Source organism: Opisthocomus hoazin, chromosome 4 (assembly GCF_030867145.1).
Source record: "Opisthocomus hoazin isolate bOpiHoa1 chromosome 4, bOpiHoa1.hap1, whole genome shotgun sequence".
In the NCBI taxonomy this organism is placed as follows: domain Eukaryota; kingdom Metazoa; phylum Chordata; class Aves; order Opisthocomiformes; family Opisthocomidae; genus Opisthocomus; species Opisthocomus hoazin.
Genome location: NC_134417.1, coordinates 83548231 through 83569213, shown reverse-complemented (window position 1 = coordinate 83569213; position 20983 = coordinate 83548231). Strand labels below are relative to the sequence as shown.

General features: G+C 37.6%; 1 protein-coding gene across 6 annotated transcripts in view; it reads right to left on the bottom strand.

Moving 5' to 3' along the window:
• The window catches only part of ESYT2 (extended synaptotagmin 2), a 90472-nt gene that overhangs the window by 28377 nt on the left and 41112 nt on the right, over window positions 1–20983 (bottom strand). For all 6 annotated transcript variants that reach the window (XM_075419755.1, XM_075419751.1, XM_075419752.1 and 3 more), the window contains exons 5-7: window positions 20471–20543; window positions 19502–19591; window positions 3404–3459 (exon numbers count right to left, since the gene is read on the bottom strand). In XM_075419755.1, coding sequence (XP_075275870.1) covers window positions 3404–3459; window positions 19502–19591; window positions 20471–20543 — 219 coding nt within the window. The remainder of the gene's footprint in view (window positions 1–3403; window positions 3460–19501; window positions 19592–20470; window positions 20544–20983) is intronic.

Genomic DNA, 20983 nt, shown 5'->3' with positions numbered 1-20983 from the left:
GTCATATTTACAAAGGTTTTCATTCAACACTAACACTGAACCCTACAAATTTATAGTTTCAGTAATTCTTAAGAAAACTACTACAAGAGGATAATTACATTATTTGAAAATAAGCAGCTTCCTTTAGTCATGGTAACACATATTGCTTTTCAAACTCTCTCAGTTCAGTTTTGCTAAACATCAAGTTTTCAACTTCTGAATGTTAAACTTTCTCTAAAATGAGCCAAGAAAATAGAAGTCATTATTTTTTTAGAGTTGACTTAAAAATTTAAGATAAACATTTCAAATAGTCTTAACATTAAAAGGAAAAAAAAAAAAAAAAAAAAAAAGCTGAGCTGATGGTAACTACCCAAGCAACAATCACACTTTTCAAAATACAAGTCTGATGATAAATCCCCAGTAGAGGTATCAGGTAAGTTTGGTTGTTTCATGTTTTTGTTGGCATCCCTACCTGGCAAGAAGAGAAAGCTCTGCCTTTATGCTCAGTACAGTGCATGCCTTAAGAACGGATGATTAATGGAGAAAACTAACTGACCGAGGTCAGAGAAAGCAAACGAGCAGTGCAAGAGGGGCAATGGTACAGAGCTGCCTTGAAAGAAAAGTCATCGTGCTCTTCTCTAGTATTTAGTCAAGATCACAATCATTATGAAATAAGTTACAGGTATAAATATAAACCTATCCTACACTAGCAAAAGGTTCAGAGATTGATTAATGTTCAAATGGAGCTACAGGAGATCTCCTTAAACAAGAGAAAGGAAGAGCCTGCGGCACAACAGAGCCCAGTCACTTGGAGGATTCACAGTCCTTTACACTAGGAGCAAACCCCAACTCTGTGATCCCAAAGGTGAGTCTCACTATTTTATCCCAACATAAATGCTTGAATTTCACTAATACATCTGAGAAATGAATATTCAAAAATGAACTGGCATTAACAGAATTTCACAGAATTTTATAGAAAGGAACTGGACTCATAGGAGGTAGCAGATATTCTGTCTTTAAGAAACAGGGAACTGAAAAAGAAAAATGAAGATTGTAACTAAGTAATGAATTAAATGAATTCTACAACATCATCACACTTTCAGGAGTTTTAAAACTTATCTAACCATATATTAGCCAACTGAGATGCTCCCAGTTGGAAAGTATTCTTCACAAATACAATGCAAAAATGACAATCTTTTTAATTATTTCATTACTGAAACTAAGAGGTCTGGTCTGTGGAAAAGACAGACAAATCACTGATCAAGCAACAGAGAAAGATGTATCAGTTTAAACCCTTATGTTGATGCATCATCGATAAACAGCTTCTTAAGTTCGTAAAACCAGTCATTGATTCTAAGTACATTTATTTTTCAGTTCACAAAAATGAGAGAAGTGTGAAATGCTTCAGAGCATTTATTATAGTAAATGACTTCAAAAGCTCAATTTCACTGCAGAAAAATAATTGGCAGTTACCTACTCTGTTGTATTGCCCTCTATTTAGCTCTACTTAATTTTTTGTGACAAAATAAACAGCTATGTATTTTTCCTGCATTGTCTTTATGCATACTGCAGAGACAGCACATCTCTGACTGCATAGAGTATTTCGTACTATATCTCAAGCAACTGTAACAGAATTCACCTTCTCATCATCCACATCCCCTCCTGACAGCACTTGAGTATTCTCACAGTCTGGCTCCTCCTCACACAGAGATTTGAATTCCACTCCTCTGTAAGCTATACTAATGATGGAATATGAATTACTTTTGTGTCCTTGTCTGTGTGGAGTCATATACGAAGAGCGATGGAAGCTGTTAACAGCTGAGAGGGAAGCTTCCAGCAGCAAATGCAGAAATTCATTTAGCAGAAGACATTTGCAAACAGAATACAACTAGTTTAGTGTGCAGCCTACAGCCGTAGGACGAAAAAGGAACCTGTGGCAGCAGCAATCTCTTGCTCATCATTGTTTATAGTGACTACAATATGTCAAGCTGTCGTACACCAAAATACACAATCCATCTATACAGATAAGAAAAACAAATACAGCACTGAAGAAATCTCTTGGCAAGGCAGCACATGAGTCACCTCAGTTACAGTTACTATAGAAACTATACTGCATCTAGATGGCACCATTATATGCATGTGTGGCCAAGCTTGGTTGCTCTGGAAACCATAAACTTGAGATACTTAGCGAGACTTTGTTTACATCTGAGGTTTTGTGTTGCAGTCAGGCAAATATGTAGCATGATATGAATCTCAGGAACCTAGTAAGCTTAAGTACTATACATGAATTTATCAGTGCTATGTCAAAAGAGCAAATTATTACTCAGGAGCTGTATTTTGGAAGCCATTTTCTCACTCTTCAAGGAAACCTCTTTCCTTAGAGGCAGTCTTAAGCAGGCTTGAAACATAAGCAATTCTTGCAGCCATTAACCTACTTAATGCAAGTTCTAATTTCAAAATGTTCAGCTGGGATTCCATGAAATGGCTCCACATGTCTAAGTAAATCAAAAACCATTTCAGTCGTGCAATTGAGCACTAAAGGATTAATTTAATACCTAAATTCAAACTCTTGTTTTTAAACAATAAAAAAACACTTGTGGAGTCAGCCAACTCTTGACAGTATGAGGTCCAACAAAAGGACTAGTCACAAAATCCAAGCGAGTATCAGATCCGCTATTATCCCCTTCGCCATTGTCTTAATATTAAAAAGCCCCTGGGTAATTATTACAACTTGATAATTATGAATATATTCATGGATTTAACCTTATCAGAATTGCAATGATTCAAAGCAGCTTGATTTTCACCTCTACTTCTGCTTTTTTCTTTGGGGTATTATCGCGTACTATTTTGTAAAGCTCTGAATAAGGTAAGCATTTTTTTCTAGATATACATGGTCAACATTTTTGCTACTCTATTTGATCTTCACATAATAAACTGAAAGCTTTAAAAGTAAGCACGTGAAGAGATTAGAAAGTTTATTTAATCTGATTACTGTCTTAAGGTATTTCTAACTACCTTTACACAAGCAACTAGAAAGGTATCAGCATACAAAGCCATGAGCCAAGATATTGCGAACCCATTGGCGTGAAAAATAAGGCTCTTTGTCTTTCTGCTGTGCTAGGAGATGGCAGATATGAAATTCACAAGATTCTGGAAGTCTGGAAAGGCTGAGAACACTAAAAAAAGCAGATTAAAAATAATCTTTTGAAAATGTTTTTTACAAGACCTATTAGATATACTTTTGATATAATTTCACTTGTAGTAAAATCACTGCCTTCTGCATATTGAGCAATTCCATGCAATTCTAAATTAAGAGATAACTGCTCAGAGTTGTTTAACCTAAAATTACTTAGTTAATGGTCTTCAGACTTTCTGGGGTTTATTGGGGTGGAGGAATACCGAACACTGCTTTACATTTACTCACTTCAGTCCCGGAACATCCAGAAGATTGGTCAGTCCAGTCCAGTTAATTTCCAAAAGCTGTGAATTACAGAGAAAAGGGGGGGGGGGGGGGGGGGAAGAAACCCAACTTAGAATTCAAAACACGAAAGAAATAAACTTGATCACTACAGATTCTCAACAGTAGAGGGTTAAAACCAAAACTTCTTCAATTGTAAATAATTTTTAGCCAGGGTTTTTAAAACAGAGTTATAGAAACAACTCACCATCCTCTTCCACACATACATATAAATACATACACGTGTACATAGTATCTACTACACACAACCATTATCAAATACTAAAATGTGGTCCTATTTTTCGGACAAATATTTTTATATTCACCATAGACTTGTTATAGATGAACAGTCACCAACATGAATTTGCAAAGTATAACAGGCTGATAAAAAAATCCCATCTGAGACCAGGAAAATCTAGAGATCTAGAAGACATGACCACCAGAAAGAATGAATCATTGGGATTAAGCAGGTGGAAAGAGGATGTGACAACAGCTTGCAAACACACAGGAGGCTATATTCAATGACAGAGAGAAATTCGTTCCACCACTGATGCAATAAAGAAGAAAGGTACCAACAGGATTAAATATCAAAGTAAGAAAAGTCCTCAGAAATAATTAATAGGGATAACTCATTGCTAGATCATTTATACATCCTTCACTGAAAATCTCTACAGAGTATTAGACATACAAATATTATAAAGGTACTTCTTCTGTTTCAGGGCTGCTGGCATTAACAACTAATTTCTAATGCCCTTTTCAATCCTATTAATGTCTAATTCCAGATAACAAAACTAACAGAAACAAGTTTCCTTATCTCCTTTCTCACTGAAAACTTTCTCTTAAGTACACAGAAGTTAACAGAACATAAGCAACACACAAATCCATACCCATCCAACTACCACCATGCTTCCAAATCCAACTAACCCAATCTAAGAATAACTGCATGAAAAAAGTTAAGAGGATTTTGAGATTCCTTAATAAAGAACTAATTGTGGTGGTTCAGTTAAATGCTGAAAGATTCTTCTTCTACAAGAAGGTATGTTGCATGTTTCCACAAACAGGCAAGAATAATCAACCTACATTCATTTTCTATTTAAAAAACCAGCACATAACATTCTTTTATAAACGATCTATTAATAGTTTAATTAGTGATTTCCTTTGTGAATACTTTGACTAAATACAACACAATACATTACTTGCATAAGAAGCACTGTTACTTAATATACTTTTGTAACGGTGGAAAAATATTTCAACAATGTCATCTATGAAGCACCTAGCCTACCTGTAACAAACAACTAAGCAGAAAAAAAATCATTATCCTTTCAATGGAAAAGGTAATAAGATTTGATAACTGAATATTCCAAAACAAAAGGCAAGACATGTCATGGGATGTACTGCAAGAATCTACATGATCCAGCAACGTGCCCTTGCCTCAAAGGCAGCTAAGGCTATCCTGGCCTGCATTAGGAAAGATTTCTCCAGCAGGCTGAGGGAGGTGATCCTTCCCCTCTGCTCAGCACTGGTGAGGCCACACACGGAGTGCTGGGTGCAGTGCTGGGCTCCCCAGTACATGGACATACTGGAGGGAGTCCAGCAAAGGGCCAATGAGGATGATTAAGGGACTGGAACATCTCTCCCATGAAGAAAGGCTGAGAAAGCGCGGATTCTTTAGCCCAGAGAAGAGAAGGCTCAGGGGGATCTTACAAACGTCTACAAACACCTGGAGGGAGGGTGCAAAGACGATGGAGCTGGGCTTGTCTCAGCGGTGCCCAGAAACAGGACCAGAAGCAATGGGCACAAACTGAAACGCGGGAGGTTCTCTCTGAGCATCAGGAAACACCTTCTTAACTGTGAGGGTGACTGAGCACTGGCACAGGTTGCCCAGAGAGCTTGTGGAGTCTCCACCTTTGGAGATACTCAAAAGCCATCCGGACACGGTCCTGGCCAACTGGCTCTAGGTGGCCTGGCCTGAGCAGGGGGTTGGACTAGATGGCCTCCAGAGGTCCCTGCAAGCCTCAACTACTCTATGAGTCTGTGAACATATTATAACAGAAAACAAACATTTGGTCCCATCCAGGGAATAAGATTAGTGTCTTCCTAACTGTGCCATTCAGAAGGGTCAATAAACCTACAGATTTCCATATAATCTTTACAATTTAGCACTTTCCCTGCTGATATCCATTCAGAAAATTGCTGCAAGAATTTTCTTAGCCTCCTTCTTTTCTGATATCATGCTCCTGTGTCTCTGTATAGGCAGGAGATTAACAGAAACAGAGACTCTTCCAATATAGGCATCTAACTTAAACACAAGAGGATGACTGAAACAAGCTCTATCTCTACCTCCATCCACCAAAAGGAGTTCAGTGGAGATCTGCTGTATTTCAACATTTAGAGACCAATGCATTTAGAAGAATATTATTATAAATTTATACAGATCATTAGTTTGTCTGTTTGCTTCTTCTAAATGTAATTTTCTGAACACTTCATGATATTCATGTTTCCTAGACTCTGAAAGAATGAATGAAAGTCTAAACAATTTTTCACTCTGTCATTATAGCATCAAAGAGAAGAGTTCTCAGAATGACAGCTGAACTTCATGGTTTAGTTCAATTCATTTTCTTAATTTAATTTTATATGGTGTATTAAAATGAAGTAAACAATGAATTTATGACACTTGTATGTATACTATTACATTTAATTATGCCTTTGCATCTGCCCTCTTCCCCTTACCAATTACGGAATACTTCCTTCATCCACCCATTTCATACACTCATTTTGCCCAGGGATTATATTCAATATCTCAACAGATACAATAATGATGAATTTATGACAGCAGAAAAAAAAAAAAATCAATATTTTTACTGTTCTGCTCTGACCCTTAAATACTTTCCCAGAGTATCCACAATAAAGTAGCAGCAGTACTGAGAACTGAAATGTAAAGCTTTAGACAGTTCTCTGAACTATGAGTAGTGCTATTCCCATAAGCTTGATTCTATGGCTGTATAAAAAACAGGAGCTTTCTAATAAGCTACTGTAGAATTCATGCAACTGTGAAAACTTAGGTTGATTTTTAAGAGATATCTAAAACTGCATTTTGCAAGTTTCATCAGAAAGTTAATTTTTCCTTTTGACTTACTTTTCAACACAATATCCCAAACAGACACTGAAAATAATATGTCAGAGGAGGAAAAATGTAACAGAATTTTGAACATTTTACTAGATAGCACTAACTTCTTTTTGCAGTTTAAAGCATTGTTGTGGTTTAACCTGGGAGCCGGCAACTACACACTAGACAGCCGCTCGCTCACCCCTGCCCTTCTCCCTGCAGAGAAATGGACAAAAGGACAACTGTGGGTTGAAATAAAGATAGTTTCATAAAACAACAAAGGAAATACTAACATTACTACTACTAATAATATGCAAAACAAACTATATACAATACAATTTTCTCACCACCCAATGACCGATTCGCAGTCAGTCCCCAAGCAGCGATGGCGGAATCCGGAACGTGCAGATTTGGCTAATTTTGCAGAACTCCTAAAAAGAGACTGAACTCCTGGAAAAGTCTGAACTCTCAGGAAAGAGAGGATTCGAACTCACAGAAAAGAGAAGAAAAAAATAGATTCCTGCACCCCACCCAACCCCCATTCACAAACTGAGCATGACGTCCACGGTACGGACTACTTCCGTTGGCCAGCTCGGCTCGCTGACTGGCTGTGCTCCCTCCCAGCTCCTGCATACCTGCTCATTAGCTGAATACGGGACTAGAGAAAGTCCTTGATTTCTTACCAACAACTGAAAACATCACTGTTACAACATTCTTCTTATACTAAATGCAAAACACAGCAGCTACTGGGAGAAAAATTAACTCGATCCCAGCCAAAACCAGGACAGGCATAAAGAAACAAAGATAAAATACTTCTTGCATTAGTTGCTGGTATCACTTCTAGTTTAGCCTTTACATCATTGGTGAAATGCACCACTGGACAAACTGAAAATGAAAAATTTTATTTGTCTGCTACTAATTACATTTCACAATTAAGACATTTTGTCTTCATAACTAGTATGTTCCAAAGACATCCTCCCACTCAGTCATTTATTTACTTGATTCTATGTATTAAAATTATCTTGCAGGACAAAATGAAACATAGCATCAAGTACTACAAGCTTGGATTTAGTTTTGCACCTATGAAGTGATACAAACACTGGATGAATATGCAATAAATTTACTGAATAACTTGTACACAACACCAACTAAATGATGAATGTGATGGTAAAATGTGAGACAACGCTATAGGTATGAGCATCTTCAGAAAACTTTTCAAATTGAGTTTACTTTTCCCGTAGTGTCACGTACAGCACACTTGATTTCTGCATAAGTAGAGATTTCCCTCAACTGCAAAGCTTTACAGACAGGCTTTGCCCTCCATCACATAGAAGAGCCCAAAGCACTTCTATTCTCTGATCAAGAAATACATGATTTTGGTTTTGAGATAGGAATATAGACCCTTCCGTTAGAAAACACATGCAAAGAACTGTCTTTGGCTGTCTGAAGGGAGCCTCTGTACTACTTCACTCAGTTTTCTTCTTCAGCATCCATAAAAAGACTACAAGCTCCTACATTGCAAGCACATAGTTACTTTCAGCAAATGGTTATACAATATCAATCCAAATTTTTTCTTCTAAAACTTTGTGGTAGGTATTTCAAGATTTAAAAAAAAAAAAAAAAAAAACTTTTATTAATTTTTAGGAAGCTTTGAAGTTAACAGAACTGGGATGAATGCCAGGAGTAAAAATTAAAATCTCAGAGTAAAAACAGTGGTTTAGCTGACCATAGAAAGCAATCTAGTTCCATCCGAAATCCATTAGAATACAAAACAGAATAGTTGGGGTTGGAAAACATCTCTGGAGATCATCCAGTCCAACACCACCACTCAAAGCACAGTCAGCTAGAACAGGCTGCTCAGGGCCGTGTCCAGTTGGGTTTTGAACATCTCCAAAGATGGAGACTCCACAACCTCTCTGGGCAACCTGCTCCAGTGTTCAATCACCACCATAGTTAAAAAAATAAAAAAGAATAACAATTCCTTCTGTTTAAAAGGAACTTACTCTACTTCAATTTGTGTCCATTGACTCTTACCCTGACACTGGAAACCACTGAGAAGAGTCTGTCTCCATGGTCTTTACTTCCCTGTCAGGTATTTATATACATTGATAAGATCGCCCACAAGCCTTCTCTTCTCCAGGCTAAACAAGCCCAGCTCCTGCAGCCTCTCCTGTTATGAAAGATATCCAGTACCTCAATCACCTTTGTGGCCCTTTGCTGGACTCAACTCCAGCATGTCCATGGCTCTGTTGTACTGGGGAACCCTGCACTGGACTCAGTGCCCCAGATGTGCCCCACCAGTGCCATGTAGAGATGCAACATCACCACCCTCCAACAGCTGGCAATGCTCTTCCTAATGCAGCCCAGGCTGCTGTTGGCCGCCTTTGCCATAAGTGAACTTTGCTGACTTCTGTTCACTTTCCTGTCCACCACGACACCCAGATCTTTCTCTGCAAAGTTGCTTTCCAGCCAGTCAGCCCCCAGCCTGTCCTGGTCCATGGGGTTATTCCTTCCCAGGCACAGGACTTTCCATTTTCCTTTGTTGAACTTCATGACATTCCTCTTCGCACATTTCTCCAGCTTGTCAAGGTCCCTCTGCATAGGAACACAACTGTCTGGTGCATTGACCATTCCTTCCAGTTTTAAGTAAGCAAACTTCCTAAGGGCACGCTCTGTCCCACCATCCAGGACAGCCATGAAGATGTGTTGGCTCCCATATCTACCACTGGGATACACCACTACTGGCCATCCTCTAGCAAGACTTCATGTCACTGACCACAACCCACTGAGCCGCAGTAGTTCAGCCACTTTTCAGTCAAGCTCACTGTCCACTTATCCAGTCTGTACTTCATCAGTTTACCTATGAGGTTGTTGCAGAAGACAGCATCAAAAGCTTCACGGAAGTCAAAATAAGCAGCATCCATTGCTCTCCCTTCATCCACCAAGCCAGCCATCTTATCACAGAGGGCTGTCGGTTTGGTTAACCACAATTTCCTATTCATAAATCCATCCTGACTACTTCAAATCACTTCGGGAAGGCAGGACGTTCAGTTTGCTGAGGCACATCTATTTATGCAATTCTAGCAAGGCTCAGTGGCAGTAAGATCTTACCTAAAACTCATACAGTACACTGAACAGTCTTTTTCCTCTTTTTTTTTTTTCAGAAGGTGTTATGATTTCTTTTCTAATGAGTATCAATTTAAAGCTATCAGTTTAATTTCCAAATGCAAAGAAAAACTGTCAGAAATAATCTGTTGTAAAATGGGTTATTTTACATTGGTATGTAAGCTTTACTTAGAGAGTTCTACAATAACAAACCATGAGCTAGAACACACAGAACATTTATATTTATGTAAATTGAAGGTAATTTCGGTGTATTCTTCTTTGAAATTCATGGTGCAAATTATTAGTGTATGTTCTCAAATCTCATGCTCATGTTAACTCTGAAAAAAAGTCAATAAATAAATAATTGAACCAGGATGAGAAGTCCAACTTAGCATGAATAACTTTGGTTTTGTACTACTTCCTCAATCCTGCAAACCCACAAATGTTTAAGTCATGTAACATACCAGTAGCTTGATAGCAGCTGGCAAGACCAACCACATCTTGTGTTTTCAGTCTGGTTCTCATGTCCTAATTACAAGCTCTGACATTACATTATGTCACACTTTAAAAATCTATGTATGCTACCAAGCCTCTGGAAGAAGTAATTTTATACTGTTTTAAGACAAAGAACCCAGCTTATTGCATGATTTATTCCCTTTTTCATTATTCATAGGCAAATTATAAAGCAAATACACACCATAAATACCTCAAAAAAGTGGTCCCTATCCTAAGACGTTCATACCTGCATCCCACATTTAACTGCTTCACATACTAATGTTTTCAGAATAAATAGAAAATTAGAAAATATTTGCATTTCCTTTTCATTTTTTCATGCTTTATTTAGTATATTGCATACAGTAGTTAAAACAGCAAGGTCCTGTGCTGTCTCCTAAACAGACTTAACCGAATTAATTGAGCAACATAATGCACGTTGAAATTCTGCATTGAGAAACATTTCCTATGCTAGACTGAAACGTATATCCTAGTGGTTTCTGCACTAACTGCCACAACCCAAAACAGAACAAAAAACAACCTAAGAGATGCCACCGAGAACTGAAAGATTTTAAATTTCTGTGACCAAAACACACTCCAAAAGGTTGCAACACAGCATATGAAACACACACAGTGCCTATGGTACAACCTCACTATCAATACTTTGATTATTACACACCTCTTCTCAAAAACAAGGCTACTAAATTATTCTGTCATCAGTCCTTAGACCATGAAGCATGTAAAAAATAATTACACAAAGAAAATGAAAAAATAGTGCTACTAAGACTGGCCAATTAGACATGAAATGCAATCAGTACACATATTATCAGAAACTTCTATCCATCCATTTATTGTACAGGAATGATTACAAAGGCAGAGGTCAATTTCAGAAATGTTGAAGACAAATCCTTTTCCGTTCAAAGTTGGAGCTAAGAAATTAAAAATACATTACTAAGGCTAAGCACTTCACAGGATTATTAGAAAATCTTTGCAAATAAACCTTAAGCCATGAAATGTTTTGGAAGGATTACGAGCCTTCAAACCTGTGGCATAAATCAAACTTTCACTATTTGCGCTCTGAAGGTAAGTTCTCCTTGCAGACAAGATTTGCTACATTTGCCCACCACTGTGCTTCCTTTCCAGTTCTACCAGAAGAGCCTACCAGTAATGAAGCACTTGATATCACTCCAGTAACACACACTCTCTGATTTTAGGCTACAGATACTGGATTTTTTTTCCTTTTAATGTCTTCTTTTAGGTTTTGGTGTTCTCCCCCCTGCCATCACCCCTACATTCTTCTCAGTAAGGTTATTTCAAGTTTGCACTTTTGGCTTAAAAGCATAATCAGACTTCAGCATAACATAGGTCTTCTGTAACGTAAAGAGTTTTCCAAAAATCAACACCAAGTTCAGGCAATAGAAGTTTATACCTGCAGTAGTGTGGAAATAGCACTGACAGCAGACAAACTCAGAGCAGAGACAGAAGGAAATAGTGAAATCTACAGTATTGCTTGGTACGCAAAAGGGAGCCCCTCCAGCCACAGTCCAGTCAAATAACAAGGATGTTATTTCATTATAATGTATGAAATACAAATGTATTTCATTATACATTTTGGGCATTACCATGCCATGACTTGCTGGAGTAGGAGATGATCCCCTAACTTGTGGTTCTGACACTAAGTCAAAGCAACATCACTACCCTAACAAACTGAAGAGCCCCATGGAGAGGGAACAAGCAAAAGACTGCCAGCTGATGAATCATTTTATGAAATGTTCCATACTTTAAAAAAAATTTTGGCATGTAAATCTCCAAAATAGCTTAACAATATCATTTCCTTCTCCGTCACTGCTTTGAGCAACGCATAATTCTCTCAGTTTAGCTAAATTCAGGGAATTCCAGCTGGTTCTTTGCGGCAGAACTAACTGGGCACTGGAAAGACTGCCTTCAGGATTTGTCACCAAGTGAAATTCTGCCAGAAGCCAGAGATGATGTGGTGCCTTTCCACAACATATTGAAACTGAGAGAGGTGATATGCCTTGCAGAGACTCTTACCAGCCAGCTCACTGGCCTACAGCGGGATTTCAGACACCAGTTACGCTTTCCGATGAAGCAGTATGTGTGTCATGTTACTCAAAGCTCTTTCAATTCTTCCTCTGCTCCGAGTAGTGAAAATAAACTATGTTTCCTCCCTGAAAACCAAGAAATTTGTGTTTTGTCAAGGCTCTGTACTGAGAACTAATGCAATACATACATTGAAAGAGTTTTAAAAATATATATATATCCCTGCAACCTATAAGAAAAGACAGGCTAAAAACTGATGAGCATTTTTACATATTTGGTGTTCTTAACACCCTAGATGCCTTTACAAAGGGAAAAGAAGGTTCTGGGATGTAGAATATACAGGGCCATAACTGAAGTTCACAGCAGCACAAAAGGCAGCCTCTAAACACTGCCAACTTTGTGGCTTGATTTGGCTGCCGTAAGCACTACTGCTTCTCAGAAGAGAAGCCACAAAGTATTTTAAAATGCTGGTGAATGATTTCCTGCTAATGAAGTTATGGAAGTATAAGATTTCTGCAGGACAAATTTAAGGACTGCTACAGGGCACGATGATACGATTCCATGGGATAAGTTGTGTTTCTTCTCAGAATTTTATTGTAAGAAGGGGACTAACACGCCCTTTTTTGTTTCTTGTGAATGGTCATGCAGAAACAACGTACAGTTTGTCTACTAGTAGAGTGCAGCCCATTACCACTACAATGCTGAAGTGCTAACATTATTGCAGTAATTTAATAAGTAACATTATCCAGTGTATTTCCCCAGTAAACATAATAAACTCAGCCTCTCAAACAAGGCTTGACTATACAACACCATCGAAAGTAGAAATCACACTGGTTTTCACCATTGCTACAGGAAACACGGGGATTGGACTAGATGACCCACTGAGGTCCCTTCCAAACCCTACCATTCTGTGATTCTGTGAACACAGCATATCCTGCACAGGAACTGTGTTCAACACTAGTAAGCTTTTCAGTTGTGACTCTCTAAAGATTTAAGTGATACAATTGCTACAGAGGTAAGACGTGTAGTTGTGGAGGTAAGAGACAGAGCAGGCAAGTTTTCAAGTTAAGGTGACCAGAAGCAGGACCGCAGTTGGTCTTACAAAAATCCAGTACACCTTGCTATTCTCCATAGTGTAAACTACACAACGCTACAGTTCAAGCCAATCCCCTCTACCTTGTACTGCTTTCTACCCTTCTTCCAGTCCTGCATTTTGGTTCACACCCTCACACTACTACTGACACTCTCCCGACTCCCTAGCAGGCCAACTCAAGACGCTAAAACACATCTGAAGGACAGGAAACTAGTCACTGCTTGTTGTGTTTAATATTCTGCCAGCTTACGTCCCCTAACCAGCTTCCTTCAGGAGCACAAGTTTCAACACTGATATAAGAGAGACAATAGCACTGAATGAGAGGGCACAGGGAGAGAAGAATACGATACTGTGGAAGCACCAACTGTGATGGCCCTTAAAACCTCCCATAAGCTATCAAAATTAAAAATTATTAAAATGTAAGTTATAGCAAATTACACGTATACAAAGTAACAGTGCAAATCACTCACTTTATAAACAATATGACTAATTCTTAACAAGTATTATTATAATAGTACATATGCTTCAGAATTCATCCAGCTGTTCCACAAACCCCTTTAAAAGAGGTAAAAAAGTTCCGAAGCAAAGATACCGACAGTCTCATATGTTCTGAAGGCATTTTTCATCAAATAAAAGCAACCCAAAACAATATTCTTTAGCATTCTATATAACCACTTTACGATTTTTTCCAACCATTTCACTAGGACTCATTCTTGGTGCAAGCGCTCCTTTCAAGTCAGATTTTCCTCAGTACTGGTAATTTTGAAAGTCACAGCCAGCACTGAATTTTCCAAAGGCAGTCAATCTTAAATGAAACTAAACCATTATTAATCAAAACTACACAACAGAACCAATCTGTCAAATGAGTAGAGGGAGAGCAGTGCTCAAGTCAGCAAGGGGAGGGCAAAACTGAATATAAAAATGAGAGCTCTGGAAGAGCTGCTCACTTTTCCCGGAAGGCATCCTGTTTTCCAGCCATTGTTTTTTTAGAGCAATAGTATTAGTATTTTCATGTGTCTGTTTTGTTGGGCTTCTTTTATAAAAGAGAAAAGGGTTGGGTTAGGACATGCCTTCAATATTAAGTATGCCACTAAATAAGCTTTGAAAACTACCAATTTGCAGTAGAGCTGTAAGCCATATAGACTTCTATAACTGAACCAAAAACCAAAATAATTAGCTATGTGATATTTTGTTCTAAAAGTAAAAGATAACTACATTTAGAAAAGCAGAATATATGGTAAATATATATAATGTTACTATAATGAGAAGTAATGCAAAAAACCTTACAAATCTTGACTATTTACACATTGCTAACTTCTCTCTAGCATTGCAGCTCAAGGGATTTAAAAGACTACTTCAAAACATTAGAATGCACATATTTCTCTCTCTTGAAATCTCTTACGCATTTGGCCATATTTTATAAGCTGGTAAAACTTTCAGTACCTTTTTCACAATAAACACAACAAAATACATTATTTTAGAAGTTTCATATAAAGTAAGAACTCCTGCAGCATCAAAAACTTCATGCATTACTCAGAATATGAGACTGGTAAACTCATTAAACAAGTATGTTTGGAACTATTAATTTAGGCAGTGTTGCCTTATACAGTCATTAAGGCCAGCAAACAGATGATACAGAGCAAGAGGAATTGTTGCCAGTTACTTTAGACTGGAAAATATGAGAACAAAATCTAATGCTAGCTGCCAACTAATTCCTCTTCTCTTCTAACAAAAATATTGAAGAAAAGCTTTCCTTGGCTGCAGACACTTGCTCTCTAGTAAGAGGACAGAATTTGGTTATTGCTCTAATAAGCATTATTTTACATTTTTCTGCAGAAGTTACAAAAATAAACATCAAGAACACACACTGCAGTGTGGAAAGAAGTCTGTTTGGAAAAAACTAAACATTCATGTATATCTGATAAAATTACGGAGTAAGCTGATTCAAAGATGCATTTTTTTAACAGTTCACCCCTAAGTTTGCTCAGACCTTGACCAGCAGCTTAGTTTTCGAATGAAAGGAGGGTGAAAAATACTTGTAATATTTTTGTAACTGTTTTGGTGAGAGGTTGACTTTTTAATTTTCATACTCCAGTCTATTTCTCGTCCCTTTTTGGCAACCAGACCCCTAATAAAGTGCCATGGTGGTAGGAGCAAAGACAAAATTACTCTAGACAAAGTCCTTCCCAAAGTGACGTGTTCAGAAAGCTACTGACCACAAACAAGAGGTGTTTCATTTGATGTATTTTCACTTTACTGTCTCAGGTGACAGTTGTCTGAGTTAAGCACTTAGCAAATGTGCGGCACTTCAAGTGGATTAGGGACAGAAAGGACTGGGCACAGGTACTGGAGCTAAAAGCTGACTGGAGTAGTATCTGGAACTACCAAAAGTGAACGGCTCAGAGAAAGGCTACCAGAGCATGATGCTGGAAATCGGAAACAGAACAAACGTCAGCAACTGCTTACAAGCACGCCTGCTGCTGATCTCTCCCACCCCATCCCCTGCCAGCTTTCCTACCACTCCCCTACAAAGCAACAAAGAAGCAGTAGATACAGGAGGCACCAGGGTAAAGCAGTCCAGACACACCGCATCAGGTCACTGCTCAGGCACCCAGCGTGCCAGCAAGGCTTCCGCAGAAGGACCGCACGCTGCTTTCTTTCTCAGTGAATGCAAAGCAGAACTTAGAGAGACAACACAACCCACACCTACACCACAAAGAAAGCTCATTCATAATCCTGTAGAAAAAAAATGTCTGCATCCACACAGCTAAACTCTTCTCCCTGTTCCCCGAAAACAGTGTTTGCATTTAACTTGTTTATTGGATGGTAATGAGCTGGGCACTGTACTGAGTTTGGAAATTGTTTGGGAGAGCAGTACATAGCAAAATAATATCAGAGAGTACGCTAACAATTACACACTGCAGGCTACCATAAGGCAGTGTTCAAGCCTTGTCATGGCCCTCCTTAGTTTGTGAGTATAAACAGGAACATTAACAGATGCCCTACACTCATAATGCTCTAGCCAGAGGGTAAAAATCTGACAAAACTTACAACAGACATCTCCTAATGTTTAGACTCACTCCAAAGAAATGTGTGGAAATCCAAATTTGGTTCATCCCAATGTACTTCCCCAACCCTTTCTAAATAAAGGCAATGATCTTTTACCAGTTTTGCATGAACTATTTCACTTTTACAAAAATGCTCACTAAATTATCCACAAAACTTTTCCAAATTTTTACATGTTTTACTAAAATTTATGTCTACTTTCCCTCTACCCAAGCACACATGGTTTCTCTAGACAGATGAAACCAGCCACATGAATGATGCAGGTGGCAACTACAGGTTTTCCTAGAGCATACGTAAGTATCTTTGCAAAAAGTTCGCAAAAATTTATCATATGACATTTGTTCAAAAGAATTGTGTTACAAGAATGTGGTTTCATTGAAGAAAATAATAACATACTTTCTAAAGCTGTTCAAGTAAAGAATACACTCCCACCACCCAAATTTTGAAAACTAGATCAAATTTTGAGAGTTGCATAACGCTGAGGAAATCAAGATGATCAATCTGAGACTGTTGCCTAAACCCATGTACTTGTAATTTATGACCTGGTATAGTCTGAAACTGTTAAATCTTGACATCATATGTTTGACTGTTTAATTAGAACATATCCAAGAAACAAAAGCTTCCAATGGAAAATATAGTTCTAACAAAGAGATGGAAACAATTAATTTCTTCAAAGAAGTCTGTGTAGCCTAAGAAATTCCACAATGTTCACATCTTCTATTAAGCTTTATTACTAGTATTTATCAAAAGCAGTATCAAACTTCAAATCACTAAAACGGCCTTACACACACACAACATCCAAGAATTTTCTGTCAGCAAATCTGCAATGTATATTACATTCTTCTTGAGTTTTTCTAAAACAAGATTGTTGTACAGACTTTGTAACATCTGTGAACTTTTCTTGATGCATTCGTAGATTAAAAAAGAAATTTCCTGGAAGTAATAAAACCTAGACTAGAATTACTGTCATGTTTCATAAGATTTAATTCAATTAAAGATGTAGAGTATTTGTTACTCATTTTCGGGCACTGAAAATTACTTTTGCTATCTGTTCTCTGTTCTTCTACCAATGCCGCACCAAGATACCAACAGATATACTGGTGCCTGTCAGCCACTCTTACCTGCGAGATTCAGACTACAGCTCTTGAGGTGAAACAATCACTCCAAGGTGCAACAATCCGCCGTCTGTAGTGCCTTATCACAGAGCAAACTTCAGTGATGTACATCTATCATTTTAATGTAGAGGAATGTATTGAACTGAGATTTTATGACTACACCAGCCACGTTCCCAGCTTTCAAAAACTATATTAGTTCCAAACTTCACACTTACTGTATTTTAAAACGGTCATATTTAAATTCAGCAGGGAAAGGCAAGAGGACCACCTAAACACAACTTCTCATGAAAATTAACTGTATCAGGTAATTAGTGATAGGCCAGAATTCACAAACATTTGTGGCCTCACAAAACTTTCCTCAACTCATTTTCTTTAAATTACTCAGATCAAGATAGCAGGCTAAGAACCATTTTCTTTCATTCTCTTAATTCAAAGGAATTTAAATATGTCTGGAAAGACTACAACGTTACTGAATCCTACAAGAACGCACATCATTTTGGTGCCAGACGCTGCGATACAAATTGATATTGGCTGAGCCAAAAAATCCCCATCCAGGTTCATTGTTGTTTCAGTAGTAAAAAAAAAGGGAACCTTATGAAAGATTTTTAAAGTATATCATAGTTTCTTTTAGATAAATAAATCAGTTACTTCTACAAAAAAGGTGGTAAAACATAGTAGAATCCTATACAAATGCTATAATACGTTGAAACTAATTTCATTTTTTACATAATTATATTATTTAAAAGGAAAACCTTTTTTCATTGCTAATAAGTATTTTGACTTTTACTAAAGCACAGTCAACCCTTCTAGAAAAAGCCTGTGAGAATGCCCAGGATCTCACCTTCTACAAGGCTCACTAGCTTAGATACAACCTCAAGAGCCCACCTGCGTAAATGGTTCTGGAAGAGCTATGTCAGTCCTCATGGTTGCAAGTCCAGTCTGTTCATGAAAGACATCAGTGTTGGAGACTCACAGTGTCTCCAGGCAGCCTACTGCTGTGTCTCACTATCACTACCATTCAGGGCTTCCCTCATCCCCCTTGTACAGTCTGAATCTTCCTTGCTGAAGATATCCTATCTGCCATGGATATGCGGAATAGATGGTATGCGTCTTTTCTGTAAGAGCCCTCCATGTTTTTGAAGAACATGTTCTCCTCAGTCTTCTCTAAACTAAACAAATCCTGTTCTTTTGCTCTGTCCTCAAGGGTCAAGCCAATTCTCAACTCCCTACTTTGGATACTCTCCAAACAATCAGCATCCCTGTTACGTGCTCTGCCTAAAACTGAAAGCATTTTGCAGATTATACTCGTTTACACGTGCCAGTCTAGCTATACCATTTTCATACCACGAACACATTGTTGGTTTACCTTTGTTTCGCTATTAATCCTGCCCAAACGGCCACTTTGGCCTAGCACATATTCCAATTGAACCTATGTGACACCCTCTCTCGCTCCAACTTCTGCTACTGTCATGATCCCTTTGAACTCCAGTTCCATCTCACTCTATGCTTCATCCGCTCTCATACTTTGGTCACTGGTAAATGTAATGGCAATTGTCCACCTGCTACTTAGGATAAAAACTTTAATCATGATAACAGGTAGTCTTAACACACCCATTCTGTTTTTAATTTGTGGTAACACCACCATGGTTCTCAAAACAGCTCTGCACAGATCTTCTGGAATTTTAACTTCGACCATGTTCTCCTGCAGACTGTCATGAGAAACGGCAACAGAAGCTTTTTTACATAGAACCTAGAATGGATCCACTGATCTTCCCTTATCCAGAAGACATGTAAGAAAAATCTGATAGCTTTGACGCAACAGACTTTGTAATTCCATAGTAATTATTATTCATCTTTGTTTCATCTCGTATTCATAAATTTTGTCCACTATTTTTCCAGGAAAGTTCAATCAAATGGTAGCAATTTCTCAAATTTTTTTCCTTTTGCCGCTTAATTCTTGATAGATCATTTTCTGACTACTGTCATCAGCAGTCTAAAAAGAGTAGAAACAGAGATAAAATACTTACAGGCTTCCTCAGGAAAAAAAGGGATAGTGCTCCAATTAGGGGCATGTCTCCAATTAGTGGTTCCAGGATAACCCTCATAGTGCCATGGATCTGTGGAAGGAGAGGGAAAATAGGCAATGGAATTGACTTTAGTTGAAGTTTTAAATAAAATTTATTCTGGCAATGCTCACACTTCTAATTCATTAAATTCTCCATTATGGAGAATCACTTTCTTCTTAAAGCTTCATATATAGCTTTAAACATCATTCAGATGAAAAAAATAATAGTTGGGCTTACAAATTCATTACATTCATCTACAAGATGCTGTTTCACATCAGTGGTAATTTTGCTAAAAGTATGAAGTAGACTATTTATATAGCTCAATGTAAGCAAATGTGGCACAAACAGATACAATGGCATCCAGAGATATTAGAACAAAAGTAAGTAAATGCTTATAGGTATGTCAAGACACAAATAAATTACACTATTTTTCCTCATTAGAGAGGGAAATCTGTTATCAGAAAATTAAGAAAAATTGAGAAACAATATCAGAAGGCAAAGCTACTATGCATAATCGCATTACTCCTGCTACTATTATTTTACTATTGCTACTACTATAATTGCATCTAAAACTGAAACATATTATAAAATAAAATTTTAAACTCCGTATTCCCTTTACGAACCTACACATCACACGAACATTGGCTTCATGTGAAATTATCTCCCATCTTTTCGAGTAGAAAATGTTATATACATTATATAATATGAATATATAAATGTACTAGATTTAAAACGATTCAGGAATCTACCCTTTCTGCTAAATCATGTTACTGAAATTATTATGCAATATCAGTATTATGCAAATGAGAAAAAAATAGTAAGCAACAAAACTTCACAATTACTGGTTCTTTCTTATAAACTATTTCATCAGAAACTAATGCTTCAGTGATGGCTTGATGTCAAAATCAAAAGAAAAAATTTGAATTTCACCTGTATACTTTTCACACCAGCTCTGCAGAAGTATCTCTTGATCTCCAAATCAATTTCACAGTTTCCAACAAAACTAAAACAAAAAAGAAAGTATACGTTTCATTTTTATAGACTAAACTGCAATACAGTGTTGGTTCTGTTTTGCACTGTGATGACAATTTCTTGTCTCAGTCTATACACAAAAAATGCACATTAAAACATTACAACATATAACAAAGTCAAGATTGTTAAAAAATTATATACCCCTCAAAACATCACCACTGTCATCAAAACCACTCAGAAAGTAACACAAAGAGGTATGTTATCATCTCCAGAAACATACACGAGAGAAAACACAGAGGTAGCCTTACTTTTGGCAAATTGTAACAGACGCAGAATTCATCCTCCATTTCAGGAAAGCTGTTACACAGGTTTCATTGATAGCACACGTTCCCAAACCCATTCTCATCTAACATAATCATGAGAAGCACTGGACAGAGATGCAGAGATGGTTATTTTGCTGAAAATCGAAGT